Here is a 14,500-nt window from a genome sequence, read left to right as displayed (position 1 = left end):
TACAATTTTATTCATGTAGATTAGTGATAGGTGAAAGAAGTGCGTGTACATATAGTATACTTCATTACAGGACAAAACAACTAAGTTGAATAGTAAATCTAAATTGCAGCCGAAATTCTGTTTAAGATGAGGTAGATGCGCAAGTGTCGATATCTTGAATGCACCACCAACAAAAGCAAAACAGAATGCATACTTAAGATGTGAAACTGAAGGTATCAAAACTGCTGAGGAGAACCCAGTCCACTCTTGTCTGTGCCTTAGCAGGGTACGCTGAGACTTTAGTTTATCTGAAATATCTTTGTGCTGGTTGATAGCTGTGTAGGGGGAAGATAAGGTTACCTCCTCAGAAGTTGTGTTGTCTTAATGTCTGAGCCTGTTTCCCTGCAGAGAGGTTCGTGTCATTCTTCTTTGTTTTTTGACTTTGGCATTGGACCTTGTGCTGAGCAAGGGCAAAGGGAGAGTTAGGTTTGCAGCAGGCAAAAGTTAAATCAGGTTACCGTACTGTGAAACTCTAAGTCTAAAAGTGCATAAGGTTGCCATGCTTCTTTGGAAGCTACTTAAGAATGAATTACCTCTCATACAGCACTTCTAAAGGTCATTGCTCAGTGACAAAAAGCAGTTTATCCAACTGCTTCAGGTACAAGCAGTAAGTTTGGGTAATTCAGAAAAACTACTGGAACTCTTGTAGTTTCTGTGATTAAAATTAAACTGATTCTGATACTGGAGATAACTTTCCAAAACCATTAAACTGTAAGGCCTTCTTTTGCAATATGTGTTTAACACATTTTATAATAGAAAGTTTTAGTCTTTGGGCAGTACTTCCAAATTTTATTGTGCATAATTTTTGTTCAAATTGAAGAATAATATTTTTTATGTAACACTTGTCATTTGCCTTCAATAGCCCTCCAGAGTAAAGGGAGACATAGGTCACTATACCGATGGAAATTCTGCGCCTTTAGTGCACTGTGTCAGACTTCTGTCAGCCTCTTTTCTACTTACTGGGGAGAAGGGAGGTAAGTTTCTGTTTGAGGCTCATTGGTTAATTCTGTGTCTCAATGTTTAATGTTGGAAACGTGATCAATTTATTCTGCCAAATTTTTGAACTCATTTTAGTGAAGAATTCTGGCTGCTTCTTTTATGACAACCACTGGTTTAAATGATTACAACAGAGTACAGAGACTTTAAAATGCATAGACGCTTATGCCATTTTGTAGGAAATCCAGTTTTGAACCGCTTGGCTTCTGAAAAGGAAAAAAAAAAAAAGTGCTATTGTAATTTTCTTGGTAAACACCTGGTTACATTTACCGTTTCAAAAACTCTTGAGAGACGAACTTTTAGAATTATTACACCTTTTAAGTTTTTTTGTGAGGCCATGACTGTTTATAGATTGTTTGAAACTGGCAAGACAACCTGATACCAATATTTGCTTGTAATCAGTTACTGTCAGACATCCAGCTGGTCCACTATAAAAATATCAATATGAAATTATCAATACCTAAAGACGTACTTTTCTGAGATGCAGTCTATTCTACAGAAGCTCCTAAAAAGTGTAGGAGAATATAGTCCTCTCAGGTGTTTGTTTTAATATTCTTTACCAATTGATTATATTTAGAATGCCAAACCTCTGATACTTAAAACGAGATTTAAAGCATCTTTTTTTTTTTTTTTTTTTTTTTTTTTTTAGCTTTACCACTCAATTGATGTTTTAATTCAGTGTTAATTTTATTAAGTATACTTCAGGTAGAGGAAATACTGTTGTGCTTGTTTGTGTTTGGGGAAATATAACTCTGGAGATTAAATGCTGTAGCTGTAGTAAAGCAGTGAGTTGATGTAAGGTTTTCAGAGACCTAGCTGGAACCCCAAATTCAGCTGTTTTTCTCCTCTTTTAACATGTTATAGCATTTGCATAAGTTAGTGTGGATCTCGCTTTTTTTTTTCTTTTTTTTTCTTTTTTGGACTGGATTTTTCATGTGTGATAATGAGAAGGAAACTTTTCACACTAAATCATGGTTATCTCTGTATGATTTTGGTCCAAATTGACCATGATGTATAGCACAAGCTACAGAAAGTCTTCATTTAAAAATAAGGACGTTTTCCTTCTGAAATTGTCCCCTTCCCCCAGTATTTGTAATCCCTTTTAGGAAGGGCACATGTGTGGCGTTTTTGTTTTTTGTTTTGTTTTTCCCTTGCTTATTTAATTCAGATCTCTTGGACCAGCAATGTCATTTCAGTGTATAAAGCTGTACTTCAGTGGTTTCTCAGAAAGGCTGTCTCAACAGAAGACTTACATTGGCTTCCATTGAAGCAGCAAATATTCTTCCATGCAACTGCACTTCCTTCAGCTGCTTGCTTATTTCTTAAAGATTTGGTGGTATGAATATAGAAAGTAGCATCTTCAAGAAACATTTACGTGCTGAAGGATGTGGGTGTAGCAACCTAACTTCTTTCTTTCCTCTCCAAATTTAAAAGCGTTTTGCATACAGCCTTTTCTTAGTTGACTTATCTATAAAATTAGAGTTGCTCTAGTTACAAGGCTCAAGTTCCTTGCTCTGTGGCTAAGTAGCACTCTAAATTTATGAGAAAGCCAGATGTTTTTTCCAAGCTTACTTATGTTGTCTGACCTAATCAGTGAAGACACCTCCACCGTTGGTACCCTCAGGGAACTGATTCTGGCAGAATCAAATTGTTAATAGTTTCTATCTAGTTAGCTTTTCATTATTTCTCTTGAATATGACAGCACTGGAAAAGGGTAACTTCTGCCAAAAACTTGCTTATCCTCATTTTTATCAAGGTTTTCATATGTAACTGAAAACACTAAAATGAGCAAAACCAATCCAGATCTGCATGTGATAAAGCTGTTTTCTCACTTTGTCCTGCTGAGAAATCTATTAAGTATTTTAGCCTAGCGGTAGAAACAAATGTCAGACTAGGAGGCTGGTGTGGCTGAAAAGAGGAATCGTTGCCTTATCAGCATAGTAATAAGATGTCAGTAGAGGTTTTCCAGAACGCCTCTTGGGCATATACTTTTTAATCCATCTTTTTTTCACTGAGGAGCCTGTATCACAGGGGTGTGTATGTTATTGTTTTTGACTGAAGTGAGCATTTAAGACCTTTTTTTTTATCCTTTCTTAAACTGTTCAGTGTTAACGTGCTCTGCTGATTCAGAACTTTTGGAAAGGCACTACTGTAAAGGCAGGTGTTTTGGGTGTTTTTTGTGTTTTGTTTATTTTTGTTTTTGAATATCATATATAATTACTGCCTCAGATAACATGATCTGCTTGAACTGCCTTCAAAATCAAAATGGTTTTTCTCCAGGCTACACTATTGATACCATACAGAGTTATTAATTAATTGGATTTCTTTTCTCTCTCCAGCTTTAGTTCCTGATAGGGATGTGAGAGTCAGTGTAAAAGCCCTGGCAGTAAGTTGTGTTGGAGCAGCTGTTGCCCTTCACCCTGAGTCTTTCTTCAGCAAACTGTATAAGACACCCCTTGAAGCCATGGGAGAGGAGTATGGTATGTTGCTGTTTACATCGTCATCTTATTTATTTATTATAATGTGATTGGATTTTCAAATAAGTGAGGCACCATCTATACTGAAACTCTCTCCATCTGCAAACAGTAAACTAGATTTATAGTGTAGCCCTAACTTGAGTACCAGTCTCCACATTAGCGCTGTCCATTACAGAGCCACTAGAAACTATGCTCTTGAAAGTAGTGCATTTGTTTGTTTTTTGTCATTGGACTCCCAAGCTCTGTGGAAGGACTTGTACAGCTTCAGACAAGTTAAAATTGTTTTAGCACAACTGCTATACAAAAGTTGTTTGTTTCTGTTAAAAATGGTTTCTTTTAAGTTATTTAAGACCATTTTATGAATGCTTTCTAAACGATTAGGTTTGTTTTTATGAGCGATCCAGTACGATCCACAGAGTTTTGAAGTATTCAGCTGGTTTGATACTGATAGTGGCTGATCTGGAGGGTTGACCAAAGCGTCTTAAATTCTTCCAATATGCCCAGATAATTTTGCATTTGAAGTTTTTAAAAAAAAAAAAAAAAGGTAAAAACAAAAACACCACTCTGTATGTATGTGACCGCAGGTCTGGATGGTGTCAGTGAGCTGTAGGTAACACACAAGGGATCTATGAAAGGTAGACTAAGAAAAGTATGCTTATTGTGAATATGCTGAAGTTATTTGTGTAATAATCAGTATCCACACTGAAACGTTTTAGGGATTTGGATTTTTGATATGAGTTGAATACCTTTGGTCTAAAGACATTAGCTAGCCAGGGCCCCATTGCATCAGGTGTGTGAGCATGTAATGATATTGACAGATATGATTTGTCTTAAAGGGCTCTTACTAAAATCATCTGTTCCAGCAAAGCTGACTATATAACAAATGGCCTATGCAGCTGCTGCTCTCGGTTCCTCACTGGAAGGAAACTGCGTTCAAGAACCTCTCAGTAACCTCTGAGGTCCCCCACCTGAAAGGGACACCTTTTCTAGGAGTCAGTGAAAGCTTATTTTGTCACAGTTAATAGACTGTTCCTGTTCTTTACTTTTCCTTGGGTGTTTGCTTCAAGCAAATCTTTTTTGCCACAGTCTAAAACCTGTTTCTCCTTGGTCCTTTTACTTGCTCTGGGCATTGTGGCTTTTGGCTTTTGTGGGCAGCAGCAGAATTTGTATGTTGGACAAGACACCCCAGCAGTTGTGAATCTCTCCAATAGCTTGTTCAGCTCCTTAGTGTTGCAGCTGATGAGTACAGATGGTGAGTCTCGTGAGCTACAAAGTGGTTATCTTTCTGCCCTGACCTCCCTACCCAGCTGGCATGAAGCTAAGCTGTGAGCACCTCCAGCGTGGGGACCTGCCTTTCTAAAACCCTTCTGTTCAGAATATTTGTTCTTGGAGATCAGGCTGTGTGCAAGTTCTACGAGGTCCAGGAGTGTGGCTTAGTAAGAGTGAGGCTTAGGCTTAGTTGAAGCCCTTACCCTAGTTCCTCATTTTCCACAGTCTGAAATTGATTCACATTATGTTAATCTTTTAGAATGGCCACTGATCCGGATTAATTTGTAGTCTGAACAAGTATGGCTGTTCTTACATGCTCAAAAGGCTTGTCAGTGGAGACTAAGAAAACTTGCATTTGCAGGCTCAGTGCAGAATGAGTTAGGACTTAAGTTAGAAGTCAGTGTTGAAAGATGGAGAATGGAGAAGAAAGTGATCTGTATCTATTGTGCTTAAACCCTTCTCCCCCAACAAACAACCTGAAATGTGTTGAAACACATGATGGAGGGGAGAAAAGAAGATGGAGCCAGACTCTGCTCAGTGGTATTCAGTGAAAGGACAAGAGGCAATGGGGCACAAACTGAAATACAGAAAGTTTAAACAAAAAGAAAACTTTATATATACTGTGAGAGTGGTCAGACGCTGGAACAGGTTGCCCAGAGAGGTTATGGCCGTCCTTGGAGATGGTCAAAACCTGATCAGACACAACTGTGAGCAACCTGCTCTAGATGAGCTTTGAGCAGGGACATTGGACTATATGATTTCTAGAGGTCTCTTCCAACCTCAATGATTCTTTATTCCCCGGTGATTTGGAAGTTATTTAAAAAGGGTGACCTTAGGATGTAATATATGATAATATAGTAATTTGTCACAGTAATGCACATAATTATGCCAGCAAGTTCATCTCAAAGATTGATCCTATATATTATAATATAAAAAAAAGGTCTGCTGGGTCCTGAAATAACAAAATAGTTGTAGACTTGGGGAAGGTAGACCGTAATCGTTTAATTTGACCTGCATGATATAAGCCATGCAAACTCTCAGCAGTTTTTAGTCAAGCTAGGTGAGACTCTTCCCTAAAACGTCATCTTGATTGAAACGCTGAACATGGTCTGAATTGTTTCCATGGTCTCACCCCGTAAGTTAACTGTATGTCTGCTGTATTGATTATCATTTGGGCCCTGTGAAGTAGCAGGTCCGTGATTCTGGACTTGTTAGTTCCCTATACTTAGTACATAAGGAGATTAGCAGTTAAGTCTAAGATTAGTATTTTTAAAATAAAGTAGTTGTAACTTATTTTTTTTCAGAAGAGCAATATGTGTCAGATATTCTGAACTACATTGATCATGGAGATCCGCAGATTAGAGGAGCTACTGCCATTCTCTGTGGAACAATTGTCAACTCTATTCTGATTAAATCCCGCTTTGATGTGGAAAAGTGGCTAACAACTATCAGAAGCTTAACAGGTAACAAATTATTTTAAGTGCGTGGTGTTGTTTGGGTTTCTTATAAACTTGGCCAAACGTTTTATTTTGTTTCATTGTTCCAAATTCTTTTTTTTTTGTCAGGAAATCTCTTTTCCTTGGTAGACTGTATACCTTTGTTACAGAAGATGCTGAAAGATGAGTCCTCTGTTACATGCAAACTGGCTTGTACGGCTGTGAGGGTGAGCAAAAGCAATAATTGTTTTGCACCACCACGAATCGAAGAGGCATTAGTCATGGACTAGGGTACGGTTATATTGAGATGTATAGACATGGAGCAAAAAAGGACTTCATGCCCAAGAACTTTGTTGTAGAAAGCGTGAATTCAGGCAGAGAAATGAAATAAAAGATGATTGTTGGTTGGTTTGCTAAGCTGCATTAGCTAAACATTGTATTTCTTATCATCATTATATTTCTTATGTTTTTATCGTAAACGTGCAGGTATGAGGAGTAATGTTGCGTAAACTAAAAGAGTGCTTTGGATATATGGGAGAGCTCGTCTGAATAGGGAAGTGTGAGTGTGTAATTTCTGGACGTAAAGATATATAGGGACTAAAAAAAGGGAGAAATGACAAGTAATAGTGATTACTTTTTGCAGTAACGAAAGAAATAAGTGTTTCAGTTTGAGTGAAAGATGCATCTGTCAGCTCTCAAAATAGAGTAGACAGTTTAATTTCCGAGCAGAGCTTGGAACATATGGATTTTATTTCCATAGTAAAATCTCTAGAAGGTGTTATATGAAAAAGCAGAGGAGTAATCGGGCAAGGTTTCTGCTTGAGGAGTTTTCCAAAATAAAAAAAAAAAAAAAAGAGGAGGACAAATCGGAGGCCAAGGAAAGCCAAGACATCAGGGAGACTGAATAACTGCAATTTTACTGAAAGCTACATTTTGCTTCACTGATCTATAAGCAACAATACAATGTATGGAAAATATGACTTCATGTGGTACAGCTGAGTAAAGGAAATCCAGTTAGCGAAATATGATGGTGCAGAAATGTGGAGAACCCCTCCACCCCCTACACTTTACTGATAATGGTTTTTTAACCTTTTATTCTATTATCTTACTGTCTGTATCCAGCAGTTTCACTTATGATTCACCTTGGCTTTTTAGAAGACTTTACTAGATATTGTTCAGTTCAGACTGCAGATGACTCTTGACTTTTTTTTTCTTTTTTTAACCCTAACATGGCCTGAGGTAACCTGGAGTTGCCCTGAGCCATCTCTGTTTCCCTTTTAAATATCCTGTAGTTACAAGACTTTCCCCCTTGCGGCAGAAATATCAGAAAGCGTTTTGGGATGTTAATCCTTCGAGAAAGAAAACGTTTTTGCATACTAAAATAAGGCATGGAAGTATAGAGTTCCATAACTTGCCGCAAAGATCATGTGGTCTACAATTTGTTGAATGACCATGAAAATAGAGGTCTGACTTGTTCCAAATCTAGAAATTGGAACCTATTATCGAAAAACAGGGTGTGGAAAAAATCAAGAGAGGCAATGTTTTTGAACAGAGAAGAATATAGTTCCTGTATTCCTTAAGCCCTCTGTTTGGCAGACCTCACTTTGGAGGATTGTCCTTCACTCATTTCTAAGACTTGGTTTCCCTTCTAGAATTTAGTCATCAGCAGGATTAGTGTCCTAGCCTTGAAAAGCACCTGGCTCTGCTATTTTGTCCTAGCTCTTAAGCACTGTGTGTTTTAAATAAAACAGATTTTTGTTGTAGTTAACATACTTTAGTTCTTTAGTATAACTGAAAGCTTTTGTTTTTTCTTTTTAGCATTGCATCATGAGCTTATGTAGTAGCAGTTACAGTGAGCTAGGTTTACAGTTAGTTGTCGACCTCCTTACGTTGAGGAATAGCTCATACTGGCTAGTAAGAACAGAACTTCTGGAAACACTTGCAGAGGTAGATTTTCGGTAAGTGTGTATATTTTTCTATGGGAATTGTAGCTACAATGCAAAGTGACTGTTTATAGGTGGCTGGGAGCACAATGGAGAAGTTTCTAATAAAAAAAAATTAACGGGTTTCAAAAAAAAAAATGATTTGGACCAATCATTCATATTAGGAATGTATGAATTCCTAATATGGATGGAAGGAAGCCATCACGGACTTTGCCACCAAGCCCAATCCTATTAACCTATATTTAGTTTGTTGATTTGTTTTATCTTAGCTTCTGAAAATCTGTAATCTGATAGAGATCATATAATCTGGAGACTAATTTGGTTTTCATGTAATAAAGAAGGAGGTCCTTGATAAAACATACTTTAAAGGTTGTTCTTCATTTTTGTTGACTCTTCTGTTTCTCAGTTTTTCACTTATACTGAAAAAATAAAACTTCAGTTGTTTTTTCCTGCATTCCCTTGTTCTCTACAGGTTCTTTCAAGCTGAAAGACAAAGTCTTTCTGGGAAACTCATCATATTATCCTTATACAAAATTAGATTCCTTCTGAGTAGTGACTTTGGGAATGTGTTACCTTCTTTTCAGAAGAATCTGATTTAACCTGCATGGGCAATATGCAATCCTACTGTGTAAATTGTGGTTTTTATTTAAAGAAATATAATTGTTTTGTTAGGCTAACCAGATCATAGTTTAGCAAATAGCTTGCCTTCTAAAGGTAGCCAAAGTTGTGTTTACTTCTGACGTGTATGGTGCTCGTTATTCAAATTCTTCTATTTTACCATAGACTAGTCAACTTCTTGGAAAGAAAAACAGACAGCGTGCACAGAGGTGTTCATCATTATACTGGTGTAAGTAAATTAGTATTCAGTCAATATTTTGTAGTTCTGAGTTAAGGTACAAATGCAATTTCAGCACTTGATGTTTAAATTCTGCAAACACTGATAGATGTTGCAAGTATTGCTTGCATAAGTAGACTCCTATTGTAAGATTTGATAGAATTGGATAGATACTTTATAATATTTGCATCTTAGTAGTAGTTTTGTGTGCGTTTCCCAGAAATGTAAAAAAGCTTTATAAGGTATCAGAAGGGTCTGTTCAGCAATGTGGAAGTAAATGTCACCTTAGACTTGTTTGACAGAAGAAATCTCATTTGTTAACAATTTTTTTTAACAGTGTGATCAGAATGATGGAAACATTCAGTGAACTTTTTGGTGCTAATTTGTTTCCTAGCTCCTAAAACTTCAGGAGAGAGTGCTCAGTAATGTTGTAATCTACCTGCTTGGAGACGAAGATCCAAGAGTGCGACATGTAGCTGCAGCTTCATTAATGAGGTATACGTTAAAATAAAGGAATTCAGAAAGAATTTTGCATGTTATTGTGTATCTGTAACTAAAACAACTGCTTACTATTTTGTGTTTTATTTAAAAGAGGGATAGGAGATGCATGCAGCTTTTTCATATCTGGAATGTGCATTGTTCTTAAACATCAAGCAATTGTGCTTTACTTTTATAGCATTACAATTATATTTAACCATATTACGTTCTGGGGGGCATGTTCAGGTTCAACTTCAAGTCTTCTGGATGGTGAAATAATTTGTTCAGTATTATCCTGACAGTAGTTGATGGGGCTTAAAATTTAGCTTATAAACGTGTTCTGTAGTTTTTCAGTCTCGCCTAAGCTGAAAACGTTATAGTTCAAGCAGAATTAAACTTATTGTGTGTTTAGATTTTCTAGCGGAATAAAGTCAGATAGTCAAAAAAAATAAGCCATCTTCTGGTAGAAGTTAATTTTTTGGCTGACATGAGTGTCAGCAGTGAAGATATCTGAGGAAGTAGGGAGAGAGAAATGCTGCAGAGGTTGTAGGGTTTTTTTTTTTTTGTAGTATTGTAGTGTATATTGTATTATTGTATGCATTGTAGTATATATTCAGGTCGTTGTAGTGTGTGTGTGTGTATATTTTTAAACTAACATGTGTCTAGAGCGGTTCCTTTGTCCTAATTTGAACCCTTTGATTTACAATAAAGAGTAGTCATGTAAAGGTGAGGTCTGCATAATGGTTAGACCATGTGGGTTTTATTGTGCATGCAGCTTTCGGAGTTGTATATAAAATCATTTCTGAAAAATACTTTCCCTTTTTGACAATTGTCGTTAAGGCTTGTTCCGAAGCTGTTTTATAACTGTGATCAGGGACAGGCTGATCCAATCGTGGCAGTAGCGAGAGATCAAAGCAGTGTCTACCTGAAGCTGCTAATGCATGAAACACAGCCTCCATCTCACTTTGCAGTGAGCACTATCACCAGGTATGGTATGTGGTTTGTCTTGTTTTAAAAGTAACATGGACCCAAATTTCAATTCAAAATGCCTGAAATCGTATTTAGGTTCTGCAAGTCTATATGCTTATGCATAGTCTCCCCAACCTGTAAGAGCTTTTGCAGTAGTTTTAGGTTGCTTGGAAACAAGGGTAGATCTGAAGGATGAACTAGTACGTGACTCAGTGATGTGCTCACACTTTGATCATAGGTAATCGTTGTTCTGTGATAAACGTTAATAGCTTCTCTCAACCCCAAAGTCAGCCAGTTTTCCCATTAAATTGCACAGGTGCAGCTTTAGAGACTAATCATGTGCATGCATTATGGTTCTTCAGGTATTTTGATCAAGTTTTTTACCTTTTTGCATCCTTACTTAATGGCTGTAATTGCAGAAGTCTGTACTACAAGTATAATTTAAAAATTAATTCTAATATTGACAGTGTGATCTTATTGCTGGCTTTTTGTTGCCAGATATAGCTTGCTAAACTTTCTAATTCCGATCCGACTGTTGTGTACAGGCTGAGTTGTATTTATATGTAGGCTCTCTGCTTTTACCAATTTGTCATGTACGTTTTTAATTATATATATACTTTTCCATACAGGAGGTGGTTGATGTTTTTCAGATTTATATACAAGAGTATGGGCACAACAGACCTTTGTGGGAACTGTGTTCTTTCAAATACAAAATAGCTCTTTTCAATGCTTCAGTAATAATCAAAAGCTTGAACGTGGAAAAATGTGAGATGGGTTTGAGCAGAAGCAAAATGTAATGTTAAATTAGTGGGGGTTTCTAGAGAACCTAACTGGGTACTGAGAGTTGGTTTGCTGTTTCTATTTGCTAGTAAATAGGTTAGATGATTTAAGTGAATTGCTCTTGTTAGTGCAGAAGCAAAATTATTAAAATGTATTTATATGGTATTTAGAACGTGCTCCTATTTTGTTTTGTCTCATTACATGTTGACAAGTTATCTATAAAATATATAATAGTAACTTAACCCATAATCACTTCTGATTAAAGTATTGTTTAGCTTTTTAAGTATATATGTTAGTAGTAAAAATGTTTTTATTTCAGAACATACAGAGGTTACAATATGCTGCAGGGTCCAACAGATGTCACTATGGAAAACAATCTTTCAAGGGTTATTGCAGCAGTTTCCCATGCACTGACAACATCCACTACAAGAGCACTTACGGTGAGTTTTCTGAGTCATTGTAGCAACTGATTTTTGCCCCCCCCCCCCCCCATTTAAAATTATTTTCTGGCTAGGTATATCTGTAGCTTTGGCACCATTACAATGGTAATATATTTAATTCCCCCTCCCCTAGGTGTGGTGGTTTTTTTTTCCCTCTTTGTGTGTATGTGCGTGTATGTGTGTGCGCACGTGCCAATTCTTCCATTGATTAAACTAACTGATTCTAACTCGGTGTTGACTTTTCAGTTTGGCTGCTGCGAAGCTTTGTGCCTTCTCTCCACAACGTTTCCAGTCTGCACCTGGAGCATGGGATGGCACTGTGGGTATGTTCCTTCCTCCAGTATTCAAGCTGGAATTCTAGTGTTCATGTTTACAAAAACAGAGGACACTCAGGTATCAAAAGTTCTGTTTTAGGTATTTGCTGTTAAGCTTATCTTAGCAGTTATTTAAAAACTTCATACAGGAGAGTATAAGATCAGGCTGTCGTCTTATTAAGTGTCAGCACTCTGTCATCTCTGGAACCACAGCATGTATCGGGGCTGGCTGCAACTGCTGCAATAAAGAGAGGCATAAAGTCAATGTCTATCAAATGGAGATAGGCGGTAGGAGAAATTTTCCATGCTTTAGAAAAAATGTCCGTCCTCAGGACATTGAGTGTCTTGTACTATCTCTATAAAATCAGTGGGTAAAGGAAGCTGGTTCGTACCTGCTCTTACAACTATAGAAATGGCAGATGCATTTAAATTGTTCCTGTTTGGTACACTGAACAGGAACAGCAAATGAGGTGCCTGTAAGAACTTATGCAAGTGTTATGTAGGTAATACATGGTAGCCCCAAAGTACTTATATCCTGAAGAAACTTTTCAAATTTAACTATACAGTTGACAACTGTAAAGCTTTGATCTTGCCTTTGGCTATCTATGCTCTATGCTATGAGTTGTAAAACTTGCTGCTGAGCATGTGTGAGTATAGGGAGCTGCCTGCTTTTTTTTTTTTTTTTTTTTTTTTTTTTAATACATACCATTATCCTCTGCAGTTCTTTAACTATGGTTCCTGTCTGCCTACACTTGCCAAATTCAGAGTTATATATTTTGAGTCCGTAAACTTCTTCAGTTGCTTGGATCTCTTCATATTTAAATAATTTTTCATTAACATAGGTTCTTCTTTCCAGAGATGCTGTATGCTTTTTCTTCGTCTAAATTGCAAGAGGTGTCTCTACTCTGACTTTACTCTTTCAGTGTCCTGAAGTTTTGTTGTAAAAATCTGTTCTTTTAAAGCTGCTTTGCTTATCGGCACTTCCTTTCTTTCCTTGCCAAACCCAAATTAGTCGCGCTTACTAGTCCAGCTATTCAGTGTGGCGTGCTCTGCTCTGCGTATGCATTCTAAACTATGTCTTTTCAGCTGTAGGTGTTATCTCTTAACAACTGGGGTAGATTACGATGTGAGCAGTACCTAGCTGGAAGATAAAAATCTAACACATGATACCTCAGGGGTTAGGACTGGTTATTTAACAAATTCTGTGCGTCCCTCTGCGTCTTTTTAATGTTTCTCATTCAAGCTGTTTGTAATAAATTTTAGCATTCTCTATCCTTTATCCTCTCAATCTTGAAGCTGGTTTGCTTTGTTTTGAATATTCCCTCTTTAATGTTGCAGACTTGTAGCAATGTGTCTTCTGCTCTACCTGCATTAAAAAATGCTGTAAGGTGCATGCGGTAATTGTAGGTGATGGAATGATATAGCATTTGTCCTTTCTTCTAATTTCTTCTTTGCAAATTTCCCCATGTTCCTATTAATTTGGATTGTAATTTTTTGTGCACTATGAGTGTTTATCGTACTGGGTAGTAAGATTAAATAAGATTAAACGTCCTTTATTTAGAGGTTGCATAAAGTGCTGTTCTGAAAGAACAGTGGTAGTAACGTGCAAGTCTTACATCTTTGGAATGATGTGTATGATTCACGCTGTATTCTAACAAACATCTTCTGGTGAACTGTGCCTGTTCCTTTTGAAACTTGAATTGCTTAGGACAGTCTCCTTTTATTGTAAAGGAAAACCTGGTGTGCAGCAGCAAATCATGACATTGAATAGAGTCTGTCCAATCAGATCTAGAGTATTTGATTACAATTGATTAATTAAGTTTTTGTATCTTGCTACATTGCAGTGCTACTGCTTACATTGTTTATCCCTGCCTTGCCTATTTGCAAGTCTTTTAACTGGAGATAGTTTAGGACTGTGTCAGTTAGCAAGTAAATATTTAATTCTTTCTGTTTATCAGTAGATGTCACTGGCAGCTTTGATACTTTTTTTAAACAGGTAACAGCTCTTAAAGAATATAAACTGCTGCTAGATCTTTACTACGAGTATATGGGTTTTTTAAACTTGGAGTGCTGAATATTGTTTAGCCAAATATTTTGTATGTTTCTATAGTACTGAACTTTTTCTGGATTAGTAGTTTACTTAACTGCTGTTTTGCCTGAGCCTTTGAACTTACTTGAAGGAAAACTATTTGATAACATTCTACGTTAAACTTCCAGCGTTTCCCAGCCAAGCCCTTCAGATGAAGCTCAGAAGGGCTGTACCATTGGGATGGCTGGCATGGTCCTCTCTCTCCTTTCATCAGCCTGGTTCCCTCTGGACCTTTCTGCACATCAGGATGCTCTGATTTTGACTGGAAACTTGCTTGCAGGTAGGGGTGGGAAACGGAAAAGTAGGATTGTCCTGTTATCCTTTCTGTTACCATCAGAATGCCTTTATCTTACCTGTTCCGATTGTATGCAACAAAATACTTCCAAGATTGAGTAGAAGAAATAAAGGAAGAAGGAACTCCTTGCACCCAGCAAGG

The 14,500-nt window shown here is 37.1% G+C and overlaps 1 protein-coding gene across 2 annotated transcripts in view; it reads left to right on the top strand.

The window, feature by feature from the left end:
- Positions 1 to 14,500, top strand: part of HTT (huntingtin) — a 92,416-nt gene that overhangs the window by 25,588 nt on the left and 52,328 nt on the right. For both annotated transcript variants that reach the window (XM_068943484.1, XM_068943483.1), the window contains 11 exons: positions 902 to 1,013; positions 3,375 to 3,515; positions 6,086 to 6,244; positions 6,347 to 6,444; positions 8,036 to 8,175; positions 8,944 to 9,007; positions 9,390 to 9,490; positions 10,313 to 10,459; positions 11,541 to 11,661; positions 11,908 to 11,984; positions 14,193 to 14,344. In XM_068943484.1, coding sequence (XP_068799585.1) covers positions 902 to 1,013; positions 3,375 to 3,515; positions 6,086 to 6,244; positions 6,347 to 6,444; positions 8,036 to 8,175; positions 8,944 to 9,007; positions 9,390 to 9,490; positions 10,313 to 10,459; positions 11,541 to 11,661; positions 11,908 to 11,984; positions 14,193 to 14,344 — 1,312 coding nt within the window. The remainder of the gene's footprint in view (positions 1 to 901; positions 1,014 to 3,374; positions 3,516 to 6,085; positions 6,245 to 6,346; positions 6,445 to 8,035; positions 8,176 to 8,943; positions 9,008 to 9,389; positions 9,491 to 10,312; positions 10,460 to 11,540; positions 11,662 to 11,907; positions 11,985 to 14,192; positions 14,345 to 14,500) is intronic.

This window comes from Struthio camelus, chromosome 4 (assembly GCF_040807025.1).
Source record: "Struthio camelus isolate bStrCam1 chromosome 4, bStrCam1.hap1, whole genome shotgun sequence".
In the NCBI taxonomy this organism is placed as follows: domain Eukaryota; kingdom Metazoa; phylum Chordata; class Aves; order Struthioniformes; family Struthionidae; genus Struthio; species Struthio camelus.
Note: the sequence above shows the minus strand (reverse complement) of the source record. Positions and strands in the feature narration are given on the sequence as shown.